We start from the raw sequence: 24,269 nt of genomic DNA on the forward strand, positions 1-24,269 counted from the left end.
GTCCAAAATGTTATCAAAATATCTTCTTCCTCTTCAACTGCATATGACCCCGACTCCAATCAACGTCCCGGTCCGTCACTCTTATCTGCATCATATGAAATAACTGAAATGAGTATAAAACTCAGCAAGTGGAACTCTTACATAGCAATGATACATAGCATACTCTGTAAAACATTGCTTTGAAATCAATAAATATCATCAACTCTGAAACATGTATAATATAGCAATAGCATAACAATGAGATGGTATTTCTCTTTACTCTGGTGGATTGATATCAATAGTATCTCTGTCTGTGGTATAAAAATTTTCTTTAAAATGAAAGAAGGATTTAAAATACCTCTCATAAATAATCAAGAGTATACACATGATCAATCAAATGATACAACAAAATACAAAAGATCATTTTTATGATCATGTCCAAAATGTTATCAAATATCTTCTTCCTCTTCACCTGCATATGACCCCGACTCCAATCAACGTCCCGGTCCGTCACTCTTATCTGCATCACATGAAATAACTGAAATGAGTATAAAACTCAGCAAGTGGAACTCTTACATAGCAATGATACATAGCATACTCTGTAAAACATGGCTTTGAAATCAATAAATACATCAACTCTGAAACATGTATAATATAGCAATAGCATAACAATGAGATGGTATTTCTCTTTACTCTGGTGGATTGATATCAATAGTATCTCTGTCCGTGGTGCTCGTATCCCATCAATATAAATCGACAACTCTGAGAGATATAAGCCTATGGTCGTTGATCAACTAATTACATGCAATCTCTGACTATGTATCTATCAATCCATAAAACATTTGAAACTTTCTCTTGGGCATTTTATCAAACACTTTGCATACTCTCTCTTGTATTCCCTTTTTCACAATTGAGACACTTAATTGTCTCTAATATACAATCAAGTATAACAATACATAATATGAATCAAATGGAAGGGAATAACATGTTAAAACCATTGAAATACAATACATATACTATCATGGGAGCACAAGAATGAAATTCCACTTACAACCACTTGGAACCTCCAAACTAAACTCTTGGTTGAAATCCTACAACAATAAACCACATATAGCACCATCAACAACACAATAACCAAAAACCCAAGTCAATTAATCCATAAAACCAACACATTCAACAACCCATATCATCTCTCACCTCAAAACCAATAATAAACAACACCAAAAGCTTACCTTTGCTTCCTAGAACCAAGAAGAACCTTGATCTCCAAACAAATCACCAACTAAGAGCTTGAATCAAAGAAAGGAAAGAAAGAAAATGGAACCCTAGGTCACCTTTAGAGAGAAGAAACGAGAAGAAGGAAAGAAATGGGGAAAAACTGAACCAACTCATGCTTTATATCACTTAAAAATCCGAAAATGCGCTTATACTGTGCACGACCGTGGGTGCGGTCCAATGTGCACCACGGGTGCGCTATGCTCTCGGCCATCCACTCAAAATCCCAAAACTGTCGACCGCTGGTGCGGTCCTAAGCTCACCGCGGGTGCGCTGCAAACACCGCGGGTGCGGTACACTCTACACTGCGGGTGCGGTGAGGCTACGGGAAAAACAACCAAAATTCTGAACATGAGAGCGCGGGTGCGGTGGCTACCATGAGCGCGGGTGCGGTTGTAAGGCCCGAGATTATATCACATTAATCCGAGATTATTTAATTTACGAATTTTGGAATGATGAATTAAATTCACCTATTTTTTTGTAATTAATTAGGATTGAAATGGAATTAAAAAGAGTTTTGAGAACCAAATTGCAAATAGGGAAGAGTTCAAGGGCTAAAGTGTAATTATGACTTGAGTGACACTTGTCACACATGCAATTGAAGTATATATATTGCAATCTCCTTCACAATTCACAAGGAAAGAACCGAGAGTTCTCCAGAGTAAATTCTCTCAAGCTTCCATTTTGCTTAGAATTTGATTTTGTACGATCCGTCTATCAGAATTTAAATCCGGACACGGTACCGTACTCCTCTCGACACGAGCTACAACTGGACGTAAGTTTCATTGAGTTTTATTATCATTTAAAATTATGATGTTGATGGAATTGAATATATTTCATATATAGTGTTCTTGATATACTAGACATCGTAAAATCAAAGTCAGATCGAAGAACAGATTGATTATGAAATTGTTATGATTTTTCAGATTATATTAATTGAAATTGAATAGATTTGGATTATAGACTGATTACAAATTGTATCGAATATGGGTTATGATTTGTAATTAATATCTGGTGATATGGTATTGACGGGAATAATGAGATTGTGCCGTTATGCCGCTGATTTGAGTTAATTCAGATTAATCAGATTCAGAGTTGAATTGAGAATAAAATATTGATATTATGATTCTTGATATATCGTTTCAGATTTACAGAGCCAGTCTTGAGTTCAGAACTTCGATTGCTTTAGACCGAGACTATAAACGAAAGGTATAAGTCAATGTGGTATTGGGAGATCGACTTGAGTCGGTTTAGACTTGAATTTCCCTAAATCACATACTTTACTTTATTGCATTGATATTTGCATTGATTTGATTGATATACTTGTTCTCTTGAGTTATAAATTGTAGGTATTAGACGGTTTAGACCATGTTTTATAATTGATTAATTAGTCTCAAAGATGATTAAGAACTTGATTAGCGTCCGGGTCCCCACAACAGGTGGTATCAGAGCGATAGATCCTTTAGGCTGAGATAGTCAGAGCTGATAGATCCTTTAGACTGAGATAGAAGAGAATGAGCGGGGTAGATTGAATTTTCTTCCTTGCATGTGATTGCTAGCATGAGATTTATGTCAATGTTGACTTGCATGATGTGTGCTAGCATGATTTATTGCTTTCCCTATTACATGTTGTTTGTTATCTGAGTTGATTGCAGCATGTAATTGTTAAGCCTGAATCAGAACCGAGTCTGGATCAGAGGTATATGATCAGAGGAGGGCTGAGACAGATTGTATAGATTATGTACTAATCTGTTTGATTATCAGATATACCGCCTCGGAGAATTCCAGAAAGGGGTAGTACTTCGTCTGAACAGATAGATGCATCAGAAACTCAGTTAGAAGGGAAGATGAAAGAATTTCAGTTATTACCACATCCGAAGATTGTCAGAACTGGTTTGATGATATAGAAATACTGTTCGATTTACTTGATTGTACAGATGAACAGAGAGTTAAAATGGTACCTTATCAGTTACGAGAAGCCGCCAGGAGTTGGTGGATTACCAGTAGAAGAATGTGGGAACAGAGAGGTACAGTGATTTCGTGGGAAATATTCAGAACTGAATTTTATCGACGATTTTTCTCAGCCTCGTACCGAGAGGACAAGAAAGCAGAGTTTGAGAATTTGAGCCAAGGTCAGTTGAATATTGATGAATATACCGCCAAATTCTCTACTCTACTGCATTTTGCTCCTCAGATAGCTGGAAATAATGAAGCTATAGTAAATCAGTTCATCAGAGGGTTGAATTCGGAGATAGTTGCATTTATGAATCTGCAGCGACCTTACCATTTTGCTGACATCCTGAGTAGAGCGAAGAGAGCTGAGGCGAGTCTGATTAGACAGCTAGGGAGGTTGTGTGTGAAGCAACCCCAGACACAGCAATCCCCTCTCAGATTTGATCGAAGCAGTACGAGTGGAAAGCAAGATTTGCTGAAAGCTCGGAAGAAGCCATTCGAGAAGCTAGAAAGCGGTTCATCTAGCTCTAGCGTTTCTGGTCCAAGCCATACTGGAGTGTATTGCAGGAGTTGCGGAGGGAGACACCCCACCGAGCAATGCCACAGAGTGACTGGTAGATGCAATATTTGTGGACAGCCGGGACACTTTGCTAAAGTCTGTCCCCAGAAGCGTTCCCGAAGATTGTAGGGAACAGAGTTCAATTGAAAACATAGATCCAGAATTCACAACAGATACTATTCTTTATGATTATATTGCATATGTATTGATATATACTAATGCATTTGTTAAGAATATCTTTGACTGAGTTGCATGGAGATATGCTGTATCTGTTGGGTTGTATGTACTGTAGTATTGATGTCCTTGCTTGTTGAGGAAATGTTGATATCAGAGATTTCTGTATATATTGTATACTACAGTAAGATGAGAATGAAATAGAGATAGATTATGATGTACTTGTGTTTTCTGATTTGAACGCATTATTGATATGTATATGCTGAACAAGTACAGACATATTGTAGAAGTTTTCCAGAAATGGTAAGAGTCAGACTAGAGATGACTGATCAGTGGAGATACCACGATAAGGATTCTAGATTTAGAATTCCTTTGATATCTGTATTGTATATGACTCGATTAGTACAGAAAGGAGCAGATTGCATCCTTATGTATTCAGTAGATCCACTGAAATCGAGCCTAGCATTGGCAGATATGCCAGTGATATATGAGTTGGCTGATGTTTGCCTAGATAAGATTTCAGATTTGTGTGATCTCAAAAAGATAGACTTCAGAAATTGAATGGAAATTAGGTATGGTTTGTATGTTAGATTCAGTACAGAATTATATTGAATATACAGAATAATACATACTGAATTGAAAGAATTGAATATTTGAAGATTGTAGTGAATATTCTGAGAATTAGGATTATTGTATACAGAAACTATTCAGATCAGAATTCCGCTTGAAACAGATTGTATTCAGAGTAGGGGATATCTGGAATTAGTATACAGATTGACTTTGACACAGTTGGGGTTATGATCAGTAACTGAAAGATATGGAGATCAGAAATATCAGAAATGTCAAAAATTATTGTGTCTGATTTGGCAGATTATTTTATTCGACTGTTGCTTTATATCTGCTGGATATTGTTATTGTTCTAAATCAGTATTTGAGATATCTTATATTGTTTTGGGAAGCATATTTGATTGACAGATGAGATATAATAGTGGATCAGAATGACATGAAGATATTTATCAGAAATCATTGTTTTATGAGTTCACTGAACTCACTAGATCTGGATAGGTTACTGATATTTTGTATCCGATTTGATATTACTGTTGTTTTGAATCCGTATATGATACAGATTGTTGTGTACCATTGAGAATATATATAGTTCAATTGTATCAGAACTGTTTTCGAGAGGTACAGCTATTCAGAAATGCGATCAGAATGTTCAGAGCTTGATTGATAATCAGAATGGAGCATCGATCAGAGTAACAGATATATGATTTTGTGTTTTGTATGAAATTGACTAGCTTGTGATATCAGAATGTTTCAGTATTGTATAACAGAATTGATATTGATAGTCAGAGCCGAATACCAGGTAGGTATTTCTTCTTTAGTTTTATTATTAACTGATTGTTATGCCGAATAATTCGAAGTTGAAATCACAGATAGTGTCAGAAATGCGCTATAGTGACTTCAGTTGTCATGTTTGTGACTGAGAATGTATGATATTCGAACAGACAGTTTTGATATAGACAGATTAAGTCAGTTGTGACAGAATTTATACTGAAATACGAACAGAATTGGTACCGATATGTCTGACTCGCTAACAGAAAAGACAGAAAGATAGAAATCAGAAGATTTATTACAGAAATTGTATAGTTCTGACGAGAAATGGGGAGTATAATTCGATGAATTTCATAATGAGATTACTTCAATACTTTCCAGATATGATATGATATGATTATGATTGACAGATTGTTCAATCTATATCTATTAGTTTGTACCAGATAACGTACAAACATGACCAACTGACACAGATCGATGTCAGAAAAATGGTCAGAAAGATCAGAATGCCACAGTAGATTATATCAGATTGTGACTTTTGATTGATTTGGTACTTGTAATAGAGTATATCATGAGCTTTCTCTTATATTGTTTTACAGATTGACAGACAGTCAGAATGTACTAGCCAGATATTGGAAGATTTGGTACAGCTTTGCTGGATAGCACTACAGCTTTAGTGCTGGATGTTAGCACTAGTTGTTATGAATTATTGTCATTGTATGAATTCTTGTATGACAATAATTATTAAGACAGTTCAGAATGGACAGATTTAAGAAGCCAACGTCGGACAATGACTGTTGGTATTTGAAACCAAAGATTGAATATATCTTGGACATGGATTAACTAATTTGGTAGCAGATACCAAAATTGAATTGATATGGAATTATTAATTGGTTTATACGGATGTTATACAGCCAGTATTGCGAGACTGATTTTATCAGAGTTATGTTAAGGGGGTATTACGATGTTATACTTCTTGAATTCTTATTCCAGATTGGAATCAGAGATCCGTAAAAGAAAAATATTGCAGAATGAAGATTATTCTGTTGTTGAAAACACAGTAAGATTGTCAGTAGGTCAATGAGGCTATCTGAAAGACAGAATCTGATATGAGATTGAAATTTCAGAATTGATTCATTGAGATAAGTTTTCTGATTTACCTCTTGTATACGTTTCGTGTTGATATCTGACTTGATTACATGTGATTTCGAGGACAAAATCGTATCTTAGAGGGGGAGAAATGTAAGGCCCGAGATTATATCACATTAATCCGAGATTATTTAATTTACGAATTTTGGAATGATGAATTAAATTCACCTATTTTTTTGTAATTAATTAGGATTGAAATGGAATTAAAAAGAGTTTTGAGGACCAAATTGCAAATAGGGAAGAGTTCAGGGGCTAAAGTGTAATTATGACTTGAGTGACACTTGTCACACATGCAATTGAAGTATATATATTGCAATCTCCTTCACAATTCACAAGGAAAGAACCGAGAGTTCTCCAGAGTAAATTCTCTCAAGCTTCAATTTTGCTTAGAATTTGATTTTGTACGATCCGTCTATCAGAATTTAAATCCGGACACGGTACCGTACTCCTCTCGACACGAGCTACAACTGGACGTAAGTTTCATTGAGTTTTATTATCATTTGAAATTATGATGTTGATGGAATTGAATATATTTCATATATAGTGTTCTTGATATACTAGACATTGTAAAATCGAAGTCAGATCGAAGAACAGATTGATTATGAAATTGTTATGATTTTTCAGATTATATTAATTGAAATTGAATAGATTTGGATTATAGACTGATTACAAATTGTATCGAATATGGGTTATGATTTGTAATTAATATCTGGTGATATGGTATTGACGGGAATAATGAGATTGTGCCGTTATGCCGCTGATTTGAGTTAATTCAGATTAATCAGATTCAGAGTTGAATTGAGAATAAAATATTGATATTATGATTCTTGATATATCGTTTCAGATTTACAGAGCCAGTCTTGAGTTCAGAACTTCGATTGCTTTAGACCGAGACTATAAACGAAAGGTATAAGTCAATGTGGTATTGGGAGATCGACTTGAGTCGGTTTAGACTTGAGTTTCCCTAAATCACATACTTTACTTTATTGCATTGATATTTGCATTGATTTGATTGATATACTTGTTCTCTTGAGTTATAGATTGCAGGTATTAGACGAGTAATCTTGTGACAGAAGTGCGTGATAGTGGTGGGATCGCCACAGGCACATTGCACGATGTCACAGGGTAGTGTAGACATCTTGGGACGGAAGTGCCTGACAGTGGCGGATCGCCACAGGCACATTGCACGATGTCTCAAGATGGTATATTAGCGATAGAGCTCCAGTCCATGACGGTTAGGTCAGGACACCGGATGTTGGTTATATCGAGTAATAGGATTGGAATTCTTCTATTACGGAATTCGATATAGGAACACCATATTTGGTTATATCGAGTAATAGGATCAGAGTTCCTTCTATTACGGAATTCGATATAGGAACACCACATTTGGAAACCGGGATCCCTAGACTAGGATCGAGTCTAGTCTGAATGATAGAGTTATGATCATTGTCGACAGTCTATGATTGTTTATGTTCAGATTTTGATATATATATCTGTTACCTGATTACATGCTTTATATTTGTTTATATGATTGCATGTTTCGTTGATTTATACTGGGATTTATTCTCACCGGAGTTATCCGGCTGTTGTCTTGTCTGTATGTGTACATGACAACAGGTGGGCCAGGATCAGGGTCCAGAAGATGAGGAGAGATCGTGATAGAGTGGAGACTTCGGATTTGGATATAGATAGGTTTTATTACTAGAACTTTAGTAGTTGAACCTTAGATTAATTGAAAGACTGTTGTACATTATTGTACTTTTATACAGATATGTATATTATTTAGATGCCATTACCTTCCGCACTTATATTTTAAAAGAAAAAAATTTAGACCCTGTTTTATAATTGATTAATTAGTCTCAAAGATGATTAAGAACTTGATTAGCGTCCGGGTCCCCACAGCGGTCCCCTCTCGGCCAGGACAAATTCTAATGCAACTAAAATCGAACCGAACGCGGCTACAAAACAACCACCATCAATGATCCTCAACAAGGCCAAAAAATAAAGATAACCAACCATACTATGACCCATAAACACAACTCTTAACATCTAAATCAGATAACCCAATAAACATACGAAACTCAAACCGTACCGTACACCGGGCTAGGCTATTACAATTAATATATGGTGTTCTTGAGATAGTAGACATCGTATAATCGCAACCAGATCGAAGAACGGATACCATATGAAATTATTATGATTTTCAGAATTGAATTGATTGATATTATACAAAATTGGTATCAGATTGTGTTATTGATCGATTATGAGTTATGATTTGTATCTGTTGATATTGTATTGCTGGGTATATCGAGATTGTGCTGTTATGCCATCAAAACAGAATTAGATTCAGTTCTGATTATATCCAGTATTGGTTGGGTGGTATATTGATATTGTACTCCTCAATAATGTCAGTGCCTGATTGAGTATTGACAGCTCCGAATTCAAGACTTCGACTTCGCCAGATCGGCAAAAGAAATGTATAAATCAATTTTGAATCGGGAGATACGACTCGAGTTAGATTCGACCTGAGTTTCCCAAAACCACATACTTATTTGTTATTGCTTTAATACCTTTGCATTCATTGAATGTATATGCTTGTTTTATTGATTTATAGAAAAACAGAGAAAAGATGATAGATATCGAGAAAGAGTCACGGGCAGATGTGCCTAGTCATTGGCAGATGTGCCAAGTCTTTGGCAGAACCGCCAAGACACTGGACTTGTGGTATATATCGATGTGCTTAGAAGTAGAGTGACTTCTAATGTAGAAATTTGATATAGAAGACCCAAGTCTGGGAATAAGAACGTACTATCATCTAGCTGGGGAAAAGTAGGTGGGAGACTGTTGCGTTCTTATTCAAATCGGGATCCCTAGACTAGATAAGAGTCGAGTCATAGATTAATAGTGAAAGAGTTTGATTTACAGTTTTATATCGATTCATGTCTTTCAGATTATGATACATGCTATTGTTAACTGTTCTATGCTTTTATATATGTTTATATGAAATGCATGTATACGTTGTTTATACTGGGAATTATATTCTCACCGGAGTTATCCGGCTGTTGTTGTGTCTGTATGTGTGCATGAAAACAGGTGGGACATGATCAGGGTCAAGAAGAGGATGAGGGATCTAGATTAGCGTGGAGATCCGGACCCAGAAGTAGAATAGGTTTCGACACTTGATATATAGTTGTTGAACCTTAATTTGACATTAATGTATTCGTACAAGACTTGTACTTACACTATTGATGTTTATATCAGATGGATTATTATATGTTCCGCACTTGTATAAAAAAAAATTAGACCCAGTTTATTAATTGATCCAATTATTCCCAAAGATGATTAAGAAATGAATTAGCGTCTGGGTCCCCACATTTTCAAAAGTTAAGGGCCGAAGCTATAAAAAGTAAAGAAACATTAAATGAGCATTTAATGTATCGTATGATGAAAAGAGTTTGACAATACTAATTTGTTGATAAATAGTACAGATGATTGTTGATAAAGTTTTCCGACCGTTGCAAGTCTTTTGGTATAAATATGCAAATTCAAAACTTCAAAGGTAACCATTGATAACAACAAGATGAATACAATTTGCAAAATACAATATCTTGAGTACACTTATTTTTCTATGATATCAAGCTGTTCACTTAGCACATCTATTTGTTCATAAAAATTAATCAAGGATCAACTTGTGTTACTCTACCAACTAGCCGTTCAAAGTTAACCGTTGAAAAATTTATTGCTTCTGGTGAACCAATAGTTCTTAAACAATCAGAACTTGTTGTGTTGATTATGCTAAGAGTTTTGACTTAGAAACTGTGATCAATCCTAGTCGAAGTGAGTTTGTACAATGATTGTATAAATCAAAGTTTTTTTAGTAAATTACTTCCTAAATAGAATAAGGGGTGACACATGAGTTGTAATATCCGAACATCCATAATATCTTGCTCATTTAAAATGCACATTTACTTCAGTCTTTGTTTATCAAACCACTATGTTGATTGCTTGCTTGCATTGAATATATATTTTTTTTATGTCACTAGTCTAACAATATCCTTTCCACAACTTAAACTTTTTTTTAGTAGTCTAGTTAAGTTTAACCGTTTAAGAAAGAGTTTTAACAACTTAAAACCAACTCAAGTTTTGAAAAATATATTAAAAGAGTTTATTCATGTCATCTAAACTCTATTTTGATCCTAACAATTCGTGTACCAAAATGTTCTTTACTCATAAAATTATAGGTAGAATCGAATAAATATTGCTGACTAAAAATGCACACATTTCATCTACGTGTAAAGAACACAATAAAATAATTGTTTAAGCAGTGATTATTAATATCTATTTAAAAATAACTTTTGCATATAATTGATTTGTTGAAATTAGTTTTTTCTAAAATTATATTTGATAGTTCCAAATTTAATTATTATTATTTTTTCGTTTTAAATATAATTAAGCGTATACATCAAATAATTTTTTCATATAGTTATGAAGAAATGCAATTTCTGTAAATTATACGACATGCAAATAATTTAGGAAGCAAGACTGTGAATACATAGAAATTAACAATTAGCTCATTCATAATTATCAGCCCAACACATTCATGTATTTGTGCAAGATTAAATTAACTTTTAAAAATAATAAAAATAGATACGATTAAAAAAAAATGAAAAGAAAAAGAAGAAACTAAATGTCTTTTATAGTAGTTGATTTTTTTTTCTACTATAGAAAAGAATTGTGCATTTAAAGGCGTCCCAAATTTTAGGGATTTTAACATGCTTGGGTAATTAGAGTATGCCTTCAATAAGACAGATCAATTCTATCCATATTTATAATAAAATTAATATATTTGACATAAAAAGTAATACTTTTTCGTGGAATATCCGTTTCACAAAATTGACCCGTGAGACCGTCTCACAGGAGTTTTTGTCGGTAATTGAGCTTAGGATTTAGAAATAAAATCAATTTATTTAGGCCTTATAAACTAACAAAAAAGCTCAAACCAAATTTTCTTTTAGGTTTATATATTGATGGCGTGGTTAAAATACAGTCCACAATACTATGTATTGCTTTCGTGAATGCCAATACAATCCTTTCGAAATGAGGAAAATTGACAGCGTGTGTATACAATTAACAAGATATATTTAGAGTTTCCTGTTTGAGTCGGTGGTCGAGTGTACAACGTTTGATTAATAGTCATGATTTTGATTTTTCTATTAACATTTTGTGGATCGAACTTGTAGTTTGCTCAATATGATTTACATAACTAATGTGATATACAGACTATTACGTTAACCAATGTACATAAAATAACAAAAACTGATAATTCCATTGTCATAAAAACATAAGAAATATATATAGAGTGGACAATTATATAAAGAGTAATTAATTTTATATAGATTTTTAAAAATATAAAAATAAATAATATATTTGAAAATGTTGAAGTTAATATTTAACTGTCACTAATCAAACTGCTAATCATTAAACGACTTCCAAATTCCAGTCAATTGAAAAGGCAGCGGAAAATAGAACAGTTTCAGCGTTGTACTTTGTGCATCGATAGATGAACCGTAGACCGCCCCAACCACAGAGCATCATTTCCTCAGTTTGGGCCATAACCAAACCCTTGAATTCGAATTTTCCGTCACTCTTCCGCCTCTGCCGCAAATCGGAGCGCTTCGTCGTCCGTCTCCTCCGCCGGCTTTTCTCCAGAGTCTACCGTTCCATGGATTCTATCATCTTCTCCTATTCGCCTCAACAAGACGACGACTTTTTCTCCAACTCCTTTGACAATTCACACCAATCACAGGGATTCTTGGATTCTGTCGAGTCCTTGTTCCTCGTCTCCTTCAGGTTAGGTACTTATGAAAAGCCCGCCGTTGCTTTTTATTCCATTGTGGTTCTCTCTCTCTCTCTCTCTCTCTCTCTTTCTATTATGATTTTCAGGTTCCAGGGTTTAATTAAGTTTCTGTTGCAGTTGGTGGAAGGAGGCTGTGTGCGACGGTTGCATAGATGGGGAGAGTAGCGGAATTCCGCATGGCGTGTTGTATAATGCGACGGTACATTTGAATGGCGCTGGGGAGGAGGATGAACAGGAGGAGGGGATGGAGGGTTTTGGGGAGTCCGAGATTACTGTGGATATGAGGAGAGAAGGGGAGGCTGGGATACGCTACGAAGATGGGATTTCTGGCAACGATGGAGATTTTGCTATGCTCTCCGAATGGATGTTTTTGAGGGCTCTTAAATGGTGTGGCCATCTAATTCACTATTGAAAATGGATGATTTCTATTTATGGTCAGTTTTGGAAGCTGCACATTTGACGAAATAGCTAGTGTGAAAATTTCTTTTTTGCTCCTTTTGCTACCTTGCGGGAGTCTTGCTGCTAATGCTCTTATCCCCTCAAGTATAAGAAAGGAGGAGTGCTGATTGTGTTATAGTGACCTATCTGACTAATGATTTTTTGAAATCGAAAGTTCCTTATTTATGCAATGATTCTTCCTTATTCTACTAAGAAAAAAAATATGTCTCTCTTCTTGTTAACTGTGGGAATATGCATGGTTTTGGTGGGTTTTCTCATTTCTGTTGATGGCAGCTTGAGCTGCCACCGGCCGACTCAGGATGGGACATGAGTGCAACAACAATCTGAATTGTAAAACAATAGTCTGTTGAATTAAACCTAGTTTTTGAAAATTTATTATATTTTCATTTAGTATCATCTCTTTATGTTCTCAAGATCATTTAAGATTTGTTTCAATCATACTGCCTAATAATAGGTTGGATTAGGATCCAAATATCTAGGACAATAGTTTTGCTGATGCTTGCTTCTATTTGGATACACATGGAGAAGTGGTGACATTAAATAAGGAAAGATAGTGTTTCTGGATATCCCTTCAAGTTGGATAGATACAGAGAAGTGGTGGCATTGAATAAATAATTCAGTTAGTGGGGTTGGTTTTTCTTTTGAGTTCTGTATTTTTCTGCTTCTTCTGGAAAATAATTAAACGATATCTTTTTGCAGCGGTTTTGCATTTAACTAGAAACTTTATAAAAATAAGTTTGGAAACGAAATTATCCATTGAAATGAGGTTTTTTAAAATTAAATTTAGTTCCTGGTTTCATATTGGTTCTTCCGCACAATTGATTCCAGCTACCAGTAGCTAAGACTTGACAGTAAATGGTCCCTGCCAAATGATTTCCACTAATTATCATGGGACATGTCTGTTATTTCATTTTCTGCGTTATGTATGGGTATCTGAAATATCATATACTTAAATGCAGATCTATGAGAACTATGACATTTATTGAGGCACTTCATCATGTTATGAAGTCGACCTTGAAGTGTCTCTTTTGCAGTTGTGGATGCTCATGAACATAGGCCCTTAGTTTTAACCATTGAATTATTTTGTTTTTTTTTTCCTGTAGGCACTTTGATGTGAAGTATGTCGAAAACTTATTGCGTGGAGAAAATAGCGAGCACGACTGGTTTTCTATACAGATAAGACTTTTGCATGCTTTGGGCACTAATCTGTTGGTTGTAAAGATTAATCAAAAGGTTAACTAAGATATTGTATCCCTTTACTTTATTGTTTAACCATTCCATCATGTGAAGCTTGTCGATTGTCTCTTATGTATCTATGCCGTGTAACATTGAGTTTTGTTTCATAATTTAATGTGCAACAGTCTTTCATAATTTAATGTGCAACAGTCTTTTGATTGATACAATCTTTTGCTAGACATTCATGTCTCATGACCATGACTTCATGTTGCCATAGACCTGCAAATTATTGATGTAGAGACTAGAGAGTATGCTTTACTTGTAGCAATCAATACTCGGCAATCCTTTATCCTTATGCTACTTCCAAAAAATATTGCTAAGGTTCCACATTCATTCTTTGGTTAATATCCCATTTATTTATGTTTGCTGATTAATGATTATTATGGCCGATAGAAGCCTTATTAGACGTTTATTCCAAATAAATAATTATAGCAAATTTAAAGATGATAATATACGATGAGCTACCTTTTTTAAATATTTAAATTGAAAAAAACGTGTCAACTGTGAACGACACTTTCAATTGTGGGGGAGCTTATGACATGCTTATTTTTGTCGCAAATTATTTGCAACTTTGATTGTGTTCTGAAAATCACTTAGAGAACATACTGGATCAATATTTGCATTCATTGAGAGTTTCGTTAGCTGCATGCAATTTTTCTTAAATGGCATGTTATAAAGTGTTTCTGATTTGTTTTGTCGTCATGAAGCCCTAAGGCATCCCATTAATATTGAGAATGAGGAGCTTTGATTTTTTGGATATATGTGACTGATTGCTTTATCCAAATTCTGTTTCTTCTATCTGACAAACTTTGTTTGTGTTTTGAAGGACAATAAAGTCGGATCATTTAACAGGGCGTACAATATATTTTGTTCCAAGTCTGACTTGGTGAGCAGATGTTTCAATGATTAGCATTTCATTATAATTTGGTTCGTTTGAAGGTTGATGGCACACTTGCATTGACAGTTGCGAGTCTGGGACTTCTCAGGACAGACAAACCATTTATTTTGGAATGACGAAAACTTATTCATGGAGTCCAGTCAATCAAAGAACGAGGTAATGAAATTTTTCTTACTAATATCGAAGTACAAAATCACATGCTAAATCCTTACATTGTGTTTGGTATGAAGCAAAAAATGGGATTTGAAATTAGAAATACCGTTTAGAGGGTTTGGAATGATGAGATTTCAATACGGAATTGATATTTGATGAGATTTGATGGGATTTGATGGGATTTGGTTCAAGTAAATGAAATCCTTACAAAATTGAAGAGATTTCATGGGATTTGTGCTATGGAGAAAAAAAAAATTATTTTAACATTAACTTTATATATAGTTTTTCAAACTTGATAAAATATGATATTCCTCTAAACTAATTAAATTTATTTTGTGTTTGAATTTGTTTTTTGTAGATTCTCATGGAATTGCAAATCTATGGATTGTCTTGTGCAATCAAGGACGGAGAAACAATAAAAGAGGAAATGGTTGTGGAACAGTCCATGATTGTTGAACCTTATTCATATGCTCCAGTTCAGATGAATGGCTCTGTAGATAAAGCGAACTCGTATCCCACTGTGAAGCCATCCATTTCATTTCATAGTGGCTTTGGTGGCACCTGTGCTTTGGGCTTGACTGGATTGTGCAATCTTGGAAATACTTGTTTTATGAACAGTGCAATCCAGTGCTTAGTGCATACATCTAAGCTAGTTGATTATTTTCTTGGAGACTTTAGGAGAGATCTGAACTTTGAAAATCCGTTGGGCCTGAGTGTATGTACTTTATTCCGCATGGATATTTGTCTCTTTTTATGTGCACACATTGGAGTGTGGATAGTTACAACCATTGTCGCTTTGTAACCTCTGTTTGGGTGCATGCCTAAAACATGCAGGGAAAGCTCTCTCTCTTCAGTCTTCAACCTTACTATCTCTCTCTGAACTTGTGATTATATTTTCCAGGGAAAGCTTGCTATTGCATTTGGGGACTTACTAAGAAAGTTGTGGGCTCCAGGTTCAACACCTGTTGCTCCAAGGATGTTCAAATCAACTCTCTCTAGCTTTGCTCCTCAGTTTAGTGGTTATAATCAACATGATGCCCAAGTAAGGAGAATTTAAGGGCTTCAAGTAGTAGTTTGATAACTGTATTGCTGGATAGAAAATCTTGTTTACAGCCTTGGTAAGTTTTATATCGCAGGAGTTTCTTGCCTTCTTATTGGATGGCCTACATGAAGATTTGAACCGCGTGAAAAACAAACCTTACATACAGGCAAAAGATGATGATGGCCGTCCGATTGAAGAAGTTGCAAATGAATACTGGGCAAACCATTTATCTCGCAATGACTCTATCATAGTTGATTTATGTCAAGTATTCTTCTTACTTTGATCATATACAGTTGCATGCCTATGTGTGGTAGTCTTTCAACTATCTTGTATTTATTACTACATTATATCATACTGAAACATTTGCTACGACTGTTAGGTTTCTTTCTTGAGAAAGTCACTCTTACGTATTATTGATGTTTCACACTATCTTTCTTAGAATATGGAATTATGGATTAGATGTTACCTGTCACCCACTTGAGTGCTTTATTTATTTTTAGGGTCAATATCGATCAACATTGGTTTGCCCTGTTTGCAAGAAGATGTCAATAACATTTGATCCATTTATGTATCTGTCATTACCACTTCCTTCTACAACTGTGAGGGCAATGACCTTGACTGTCTTGAGCACCAACGGGACTGCTCTTCCACATCCAGTCACAATAACAGTTCCCAACAATGGGACCTTCAAGGATCTTGTTGAGGCCCTTGGTACAGCTTGTTCATTGAAAGATGATGAAAGGCTATTAGTTGCTGAGGTATGAGACATATCTTGGAACATTCATATTAGGAATTGCTGTGCGTTACTGTGATATAAGTCGTCTCTTCTTCTAGCTAATTATTATCTGAGTTTCAACTAATTTTTTTTGGTGCTCTTAGAGCTTTTGTTGTTGTGGATTGGACTACTTTACCACATCCAGTCACAATAAATATAGTATGCTTTATACAATGTTGTGATCTAATTTTTTGACTCTGAAATATTTCTCCACTAAATGCGACACTAGTAATTATTACTTTTATTTACATCTTACTGCTAATCATTACCGAAATACAAACTTTGGCTAGTATTAGTGGTCTATAACATATGTTTTCAATTATCATTGTCAAAGGAATTGGATACTGGGTCTGTGGATCAAATATTTGCTGATCCCTTTGTTTGCCAGGATGAGGTTATTATCTTGTTGAGTTGGGCTAAGATAAGTGGTTTATCATTGCATACAGATGACAGAAGGTTAATCATGGAATTTCAATTTACCTGTCTTGTAGAGCAAGTCTTGGTTATGTTAGGGGACACAAAATCTGCATGCTTATTATTGTCATGTATATGTGCTGACACATACACATGACCAATTATCTACATTAATGAAGTAGAAAGAAGGCAATGTGCTAAATGTTGAATTTTATACCTATATTGATATATAGAAATGGAATAAAGTGAGAACTGGTTAAGACATAAAGATCAGTTCTGATTCTTATGTCCCAAAAAAAGCTGGAAGTTGCTTCAGTTCAGAATGTGGTTGGACTACAGTCAATGTTAGTTTTTGTTGATTTAATCTCCAAATCTTGAAACTAAAAGGTATGCGGATATGACACGCATAGGCAAGTGTCTTCTGCATGTGATGTACTTTTAGCTTAGACAACATCAACTAGACAACATCAACTAGATGAACAGTTCTGATGCTCCAATTACTCTTTTGAAGCATTTCAGAGAATTTTTGGTGAATTTTTCTTAAGCACTTTATCAGTGCCTATTTTGCTTTGAGGGGTAGCAGCCTGAAAGGTTGCAAATTGACACCTAATTGTGTGCTTAGATGTGACATATTGTTACTACATTCCCCAGAATTACTTCTTATTCTTCTGTTTTGTTCCAGATTGTATAGGAAAATTATATGGTGTGATAATGTGTGGTGTTATATTCTGTAATATATATCAGCGTTTTCATGTTTCTCAGTATCATTCCTTTGATGTCAAGCTTAAGTACATAAAATCAAGGCATCTGAAACTTGGTATTTAGCCTAACGTTGTTATGGGCATTTAGAATTAACTTGATGATGATATGCAGATATTCAATAATTGCATCTTTCGTATCTTGGAGGATCCCAACGATTCTATTGAGCTGATTAGAGACCATGATCAACTTGTTGCTTATATATTGCCAAAAGTAATTGATGGATCTCCTTTAGTTGAGTTTATACATCAGAGAGAGGAGAAGTAAGTTTTTGCGCTTCTAATGTATTTTCTTGATGCCAAATTTTGTATTCGTGTCAACCGGGGGTGTTCAGAAACTGAACCAATTTGAACCTAAATGTAAAACCAAATCAAACCGCATGATTTTGATCGGTTTTCAATCAATTACGGTTTGATTTTTAATTTAGTGTGGTTTTTTTTAGATATAGAAATATTTTATTTGATTTTTAGTTTCTACTCTATAGTGAGCCTAGTAAACAGTCCAATTACATTAAAAGTTTATTTATTTGCTCAAATAAGTATAAGCATAACCACAACCCTAAAAGTCAAATAAAATGTTAACCCAAAATTTCAATATCCCATGCATTGATTCATTATGAAATTCAGAACTTTAAAATTAATAATTCAAACCAGACTAAACCAAATTGAAATCTATGGTTTAGTTTGGTTATAAATAATCCATGGCTTGATTTGGTTTGAAATTTTGTAAAACCAACTAAATATAGTTTGGTTCGAATTTTTATATAAACCCGAACCAAACCACACTTAACACCCCAGTATCAACATACTTCGATTATCTTGAGAGCGGACAAGCTTAAGTTAGTGAGGTCGGATAGTATTTTATTTCCAATTAATAAGTTTCGATGAATGAAGCCATATCTAATTTTATTCTGCAAGAATTACCTACGTTTCAGTTTTTTAGTTTCCTTATCATAATAAGTAACATTTGTTTGTCAAATAATCTAAAATCTTCTTATATGCAAAGAAAATATTTTGTGCTGAAGCTATGTTGAAGGTTGTGTACTGGAATATCTAGTGCTTTAGAGTTTAAAGTGCAATGTAATAATGAGGACAGTTGGTTGCTCGATTATTCTCGGAGGTTGTTGATTGGAGTTGCAAGATTCGATTTTTATTGAAAGTATAAACGTTAAGCAATCTCAGTCTGCAGCAACTTAATGGACATACATAGAGGAATAAAATATAATTTGAAGTACATGTGACTGTAGTGTAAGGTGTCCCTTATGTGGAAAGGAGATATAGTGTTCAAGGAATTTATTTTTTAGCTCTTACTTTGCGTTGAAGTAATTTTTTAGATGGAAATGATTATTATTTTTCCTGTATATACTTTTTGTTGACTATTAATCTATTATGTTACTTTTATCAGGTCAATTTTTCAGTCCTATTCAAATTTAAGAAAGTTTGGCATTCCTCTGGTGGCAAGGATGTCTGATGTCTCTAAAGGGTCTGAGATGCATAAAGAATTCCTTAAACTTATTAATCCCTTCTTAATGTCAGTCGAAGATTTTCTAAATGACCGTGAAGCTTCAAGGAGTTCCCATGAAGACAAAGTGATGCGTGATACTGTCTCAGATGAGGTTGTGAACTCTGATGTTGAATCAGAAAACAATTTAAATTTCTGCAGTGACTTTGAGTTTTATGTCGATAGCGGAACTTTTAACTCTAGAAGCTTCAAGATAGAGATGGATATGCCAGTCCCCGTACTGAATTCATGCAACAGGATCAAAGTGATCGTTATGTGGCCGGGTAAAATGATCGAAAGCTATGATACTGCTGCTTTAAGCGCGTTGCCAGAAGTCTGTAAGCAAGCATTCTTGTCAAAGAGGCCTCACGACTCTATTTCACTGTATACATGTGTTGAGGCCTTCTTGAAGGAAGAGCCTCTTGGACCTGAGGACATGTGGTATATTTCATACAATTTTTAATGATAGATGTAGTATGCTATTTTTTAGCAATGTTACTTTAATGATACTGTTAAACTTCTTAGTACTATAGCTTGTAATTTTCTGTTTTATTTTTTATATTATTTAAATTTCTTAAGCTAAAAGGTCGTGACTTACTGACTTTAACTCATCATCACCCTCACGGTTGCACCATATTTTTTTTGATAAACCAATGTGTTGCTCAAGATAGTTTTAATAAGCTGATGTGCAATTTGCTGTAGGTACTGCCCTGACTGCAAGGATCATAGACAAGCCAACAAAAAGTTAGATCTATGGAGATCACCAGAAATTCTGGTTATTCATTTAAAACGATTTTCATTTAATCGAATTTTCAAAAACAAGCTCGAAACTTTTGTAGATTTCCCTATTAGTGACTTCGATCTCTCAAATTATGTATTTGACAAGAATGGCATGGTTGCTTGTCGATACATGTTATATGCTGTGAGCAATCACTATGGTGGCATGGGTGGTGGCCATTATACTGCAGTTGTTAAAGTGAGTAATCTACATCTAGTTGAAACATTTCATTATATTGACAGTTCATTTGTTCCTGGGAAAATATTGTATTTCTTATTTCTCCTTTTTTAATCATAGCAGGTGAATACGTATTGATGTCTCAAATTGCACCATAAAGGTTTAGTTATAAAATAGTATAATGTCATGCATTATTACTGGTCTCTATTGAGATCTTGAGCAATAAGAAGTGTGTTGCAAATGAGAACAAGGCATCAATTGAATGTCATGTGGTCTCTATTGAGATCTTGAGCAATAAGTGTGTTGCAAATGAGAACAAGGCATCAATTGAATGTCATGTCAATTATAAAGTGAAGTTGATCGGATTGCATTGAAGTATTGGAAACTTGTGTCGAGATTATAGCTTATTGTAAAAATTTAAATTATATCACTCTTCACGCTCGCACACAGATGTGTTTATCAATAGAACTCTTGAACTCAATGAGGAGTTGAATGTACAGAATGCATGGATGATTGTCCTTATCCTTTAGGAATTCAAGTTAAGCCTGGGTGACACCTCAGGATTATAGAAAACATTTTGCAATATGGATCCTTTACTGCATTAAACGAAAATCTTTGGACTTAATATTGGTAAAATGTCCATGAGTTTGATAGGATTCTCTGAGTCTGTACTTGTTAAGACATCAATTTTTTGATTTTTCTCAGAAATGTTTCTGTAAATGTGAATTCTTGGAATCACAGACCTCATTTGTTTTTACTTCAGTTCTGCTTGAGAATCCTTTGTTATCATCATGAATGAGTTTTGTCAAAGTTTTTGTTGTTTGATTTGCGTTTTCAAGTGTAAATTTTACAATTCACTTAATCCTATTAAATGGGAAAAAGAGAAAATAGTTGCATGTAGTTGCACACTCAAAAAGTTTTGTTTCTGTTGAGCAGAAAAGTTGTGTTCTTTAGGCATCTTCTCTGTGCTCTTCTTTTTTCTCTCACTGGCAATCCTTGTACTGTTTAATTCGGAGATTACGGATGTTTGTTTTGCATCTGGATCTCTTATTTTTCATGGTTATTATATACAAAAGTCGAGCTCTTTGAGTGATTTCGTGGTTTCTTGATCTGGGATTTCCTTGCTAATAGCATCATCACATAGCATTTGAGATAATGTGTCTTGTGTTGGAAGTAATACTTCTGCTGTTATTGCCGAGCATTTGTAGATACCAGTCCTTGTGGATTATGAGAGGGTCTTTGATGGTTTCATGCTAGTTGTTTCTGTGTCAGTGTTTGGTTATAAACTTTATCAGTTTACTAATGGATGTATTGCATCTTCATGCTAATGGATGTATTGTATCTTCAATATGCTATAGATGATTATCTTTTCTCCTTAGACTTTATAAATTTCATTTAGGATCGTAATGACTAATTCTTGGACCTAATTTTATTTTTGGTGCAGAATGGTAATAATAGGTGGTATGAGTTTGACGACACCCATGTTTACCCTGTAACCAACGAAGCAATAAAGACCCAAGCCGCCTATGTCCTCTTCTACAAGAGAATCTAATGTCATTGCATAGTGTTGTACGTCAAACATGAAGCTGGCTGAGTGAACTTCCGTTCTCCCTAAAAGCTACTCTCAAGGTCTCAGTTCGATTCTGCAGGAAGTTGGTTTTGAATCTTGAAGAATCATTGGTTATTTGATGTTTCATATGCAACTAAATTTATTACTATTGCACGATTCTTCTTGGTAATTGGGTTTGTGTTGCCTAGCCCTGACATTATATTTTTAGGGTGTACATCATCTGGTTTGGAGGCACCACAACATTGGCGAGGTTAGCTTTCGTAGAGCATACTTGAGATAGTAGTAAATAGGATTTTTTGTTATAATACACAGAAGCCAAATTGTAGTAGGTTCAAATATTGTCTTGGAAAATTTGCACGCGAAGGACATGCTCAGAACTTCTTTCTGTATATATGTAATGGAGTATGTACCAGTGTATGTGGATGGAAAATGTACTTTGTTTGGGCTCTACTTTTCTCACTAGTTGGAGATGTTTTAGATTCGTGAAGTGGAAATGGCATGTTTGGTGTTTAATATAGATAGATAATAATTATCAAAGTAAACTGGTGGAAATAGTCTTCAGAGTCGACAGTGACAGCTGAGGGTCTGTAGAAAAAAGGATGAGTGTCAAATTGTACATTAAATGGTTTTAAAACTTTGGTTTAAAAATTAAAAATAGGGCAACTTGGTATTCACTCTCCATCTTCATACTCAATTTTCTCTTTTTTCATCTCCTCAAATTTTTGTTATTTTTGTTTTAACTCCTCAATATTTCAAAATTTCCCAAAATATGTTTAATTCTCGTAATTATGGTACGTGACATTGTTGATATATCGATCTTGTTATTAAAAGCATGTATCCTCTTGAACTATGCAAGGTTTCCAGCTTATATGTCATGTTCCGATGATCGATTTTTTTTGGCTCATCATGCTTCTGTATAATAAATTGAATAATTTGCCTCTTTGACTAGAGTGTCGTGGAGTTAAATCCACCGATTTTTACAGATTGCTCCTCACAGTCCAACCACATAATCGCAACCGATGGTTTCTGACGTAGATTTCTTCAACAGCACCTAGCACAATCTTGTTTCATTTCCTACCTCAGAGTGTATAGTAAAATAGTTCAATTTGTAACTAATACACGAGAGGGGCAAAAAGTCTTAGTCTTTTTGTTCAAACATACAAGCTAGTATTACGTAGTAACCTTCTGTAGAGGAAGAAAAACTTGTTTTGCTACTTATAGTAGCCGAAGTTAAAAACACACAAATTAAAAAGAGAAATTACAATGTTTTGAAAAAAATGAAGAGTTTGAGTGATTCCTTCATCTTCTTTCTGTCTTAGTATTTATAGAAGTCTTTTGCGGATATGAATTCCGGACTTCAAAACTTGTCTTAGTTTTTCTTTAATGCCTTCCAGCTGTGTTTTGGCATTATCTTTTGAGTGAGTTGAGTGAGTGGTTGAAGGTCCCTCCACCTTTTCTTGAATTGTCTTTTTCTATATCATTAATCTAGAAACATCTTGTTCTTCCATTTTTATCTCCTAGCATAACCAGTAGATATGTGTTTGAATCAAATCAGCCGAAATCTCATTTCCTGCTTCTTTGAACAGTTTGTATAGATGTTTGAAGATTACCAGCTGCTTTCTTATCGCCATAATCCGTCTTTTGGAAACCTTGAAATATGTAGAATACATTTCTTTGGTTCCAAACTTCGTTTTAATTCTTGTGATTTTCTTGTTCCCATTACTCTGTATTTATAGGTGTATTTGGGTCCAAGTCTTTTAGTTACTTTTGTCGGGGAATCTTTATCTATGGTTATCCCCAAACAAAAGTGGTTGTGATCACATGTCCACTTATTTTTGTCGAGGAATTTTAAACTTTTGGTGTCCCCGAGGAAAACGTGGTTGTGGTTCTTCACCACTTGGTCCTATCTCTGCAAGATTCTTCCTATGTGACTGAGGTCTGAATCCTTAGCCAAATTCTGGCTCCGTCTGATTTGAGCATTCTGGGCAGATCTGTTCTGACCATCTTCCCACATGAGCCATGTTGCAGAATTTCCGACGAGTTTCTTTACTCCCCGACAACTTGCTATTCCACAAAATATTTTTTTCTTTTCAAATAAATATTCTTCAAAACTTGTTGTTTTTTGTCATAGTATTTAACATGAATGATCCGTTTACCGAATTATGATAAAATTTAAACGAAAACTTGATTTTGTCCATCTTGGTTAGACAGACCCATAGATATCATG

At 34.7% G+C, this 24,269-nt stretch overlaps 1 protein-coding gene across 4 annotated transcripts; it reads left to right on the forward strand.

Annotated features, from left to right (window-relative positions):
- Positions 1-11,939: 11,939 nt before the first annotated feature.
- Positions 11,940-22,492, forward strand: LOC140818850 (ubiquitin carboxyl-terminal hydrolase 8-like). Of its 4 annotated transcripts, none has more exons than XM_073178911.1 (13): positions 11,942-12,274; positions 12,399-12,668; positions 13,844-13,973; positions 14,803-14,862; positions 14,941-15,030; positions 15,386-15,742; positions 15,929-16,069; positions 16,164-16,334; positions 16,570-16,827; positions 18,132-18,280; positions 19,422-19,958; positions 20,220-20,493; positions 21,917-22,492. In XM_073178911.1, exons 1-13 carry the CDS (start codon positions 11,985-11,987, stop codon positions 22,022-22,024), a joined length of 2,835 nt encoding a protein of 944 aa, XP_073035012.1. In that variant the 5' UTR covers positions 11,942-11,984; the 3' UTR covers positions 22,025-22,492. The 4 variants fall into 4 exon arrangements, with proteins under 4 accessions (XP_073035013.1, XP_073035012.1, XP_073035015.1 ...); XM_073178914.1 differs by having other exon boundaries at positions 12,084-12,279; positions 12,399-12,715; XM_073178913.1 differs by having other exon boundaries at positions 12,084-12,279.
- The last annotated feature ends 1,777 nt before the right edge of the window (positions 22,493-24,269 follow it).

This window comes from Primulina eburnea, chromosome 17 (assembly GCF_022965805.1).
Source record: "Primulina eburnea isolate SZY01 chromosome 17, ASM2296580v1, whole genome shotgun sequence".
Taxonomy (NCBI): Eukaryota; Viridiplantae; Streptophyta; class Magnoliopsida; order Lamiales; family Gesneriaceae; genus Primulina; species Primulina eburnea.

What these genes read in the sequence shown, in the direction of transcription:
- LOC140818850 (XM_073178911.1), top strand. Translation starts at nt 11,985, where the DNA reads ATGAACCGTAGACCGCCCCAACCACAGAGCATCATTTCCTCAGTTTGG. An exon ending in AAAGGCTATTAGTTGCTGAG is followed by an intron (nt 16,828 to 18,131) that starts GTATGAGACATA and finishes GATGATATGCAG; the next exon opens with ATATTCAATAATTGCATCTT. An exon ending in ATACATCAGAGAGAGGAGAA is followed by an intron (nt 18,281 to 19,421) that starts GTAAGTTTTTGC and finishes TACTTTTATCAG; the next exon opens with GTCAATTTTTCAGTCCTATT.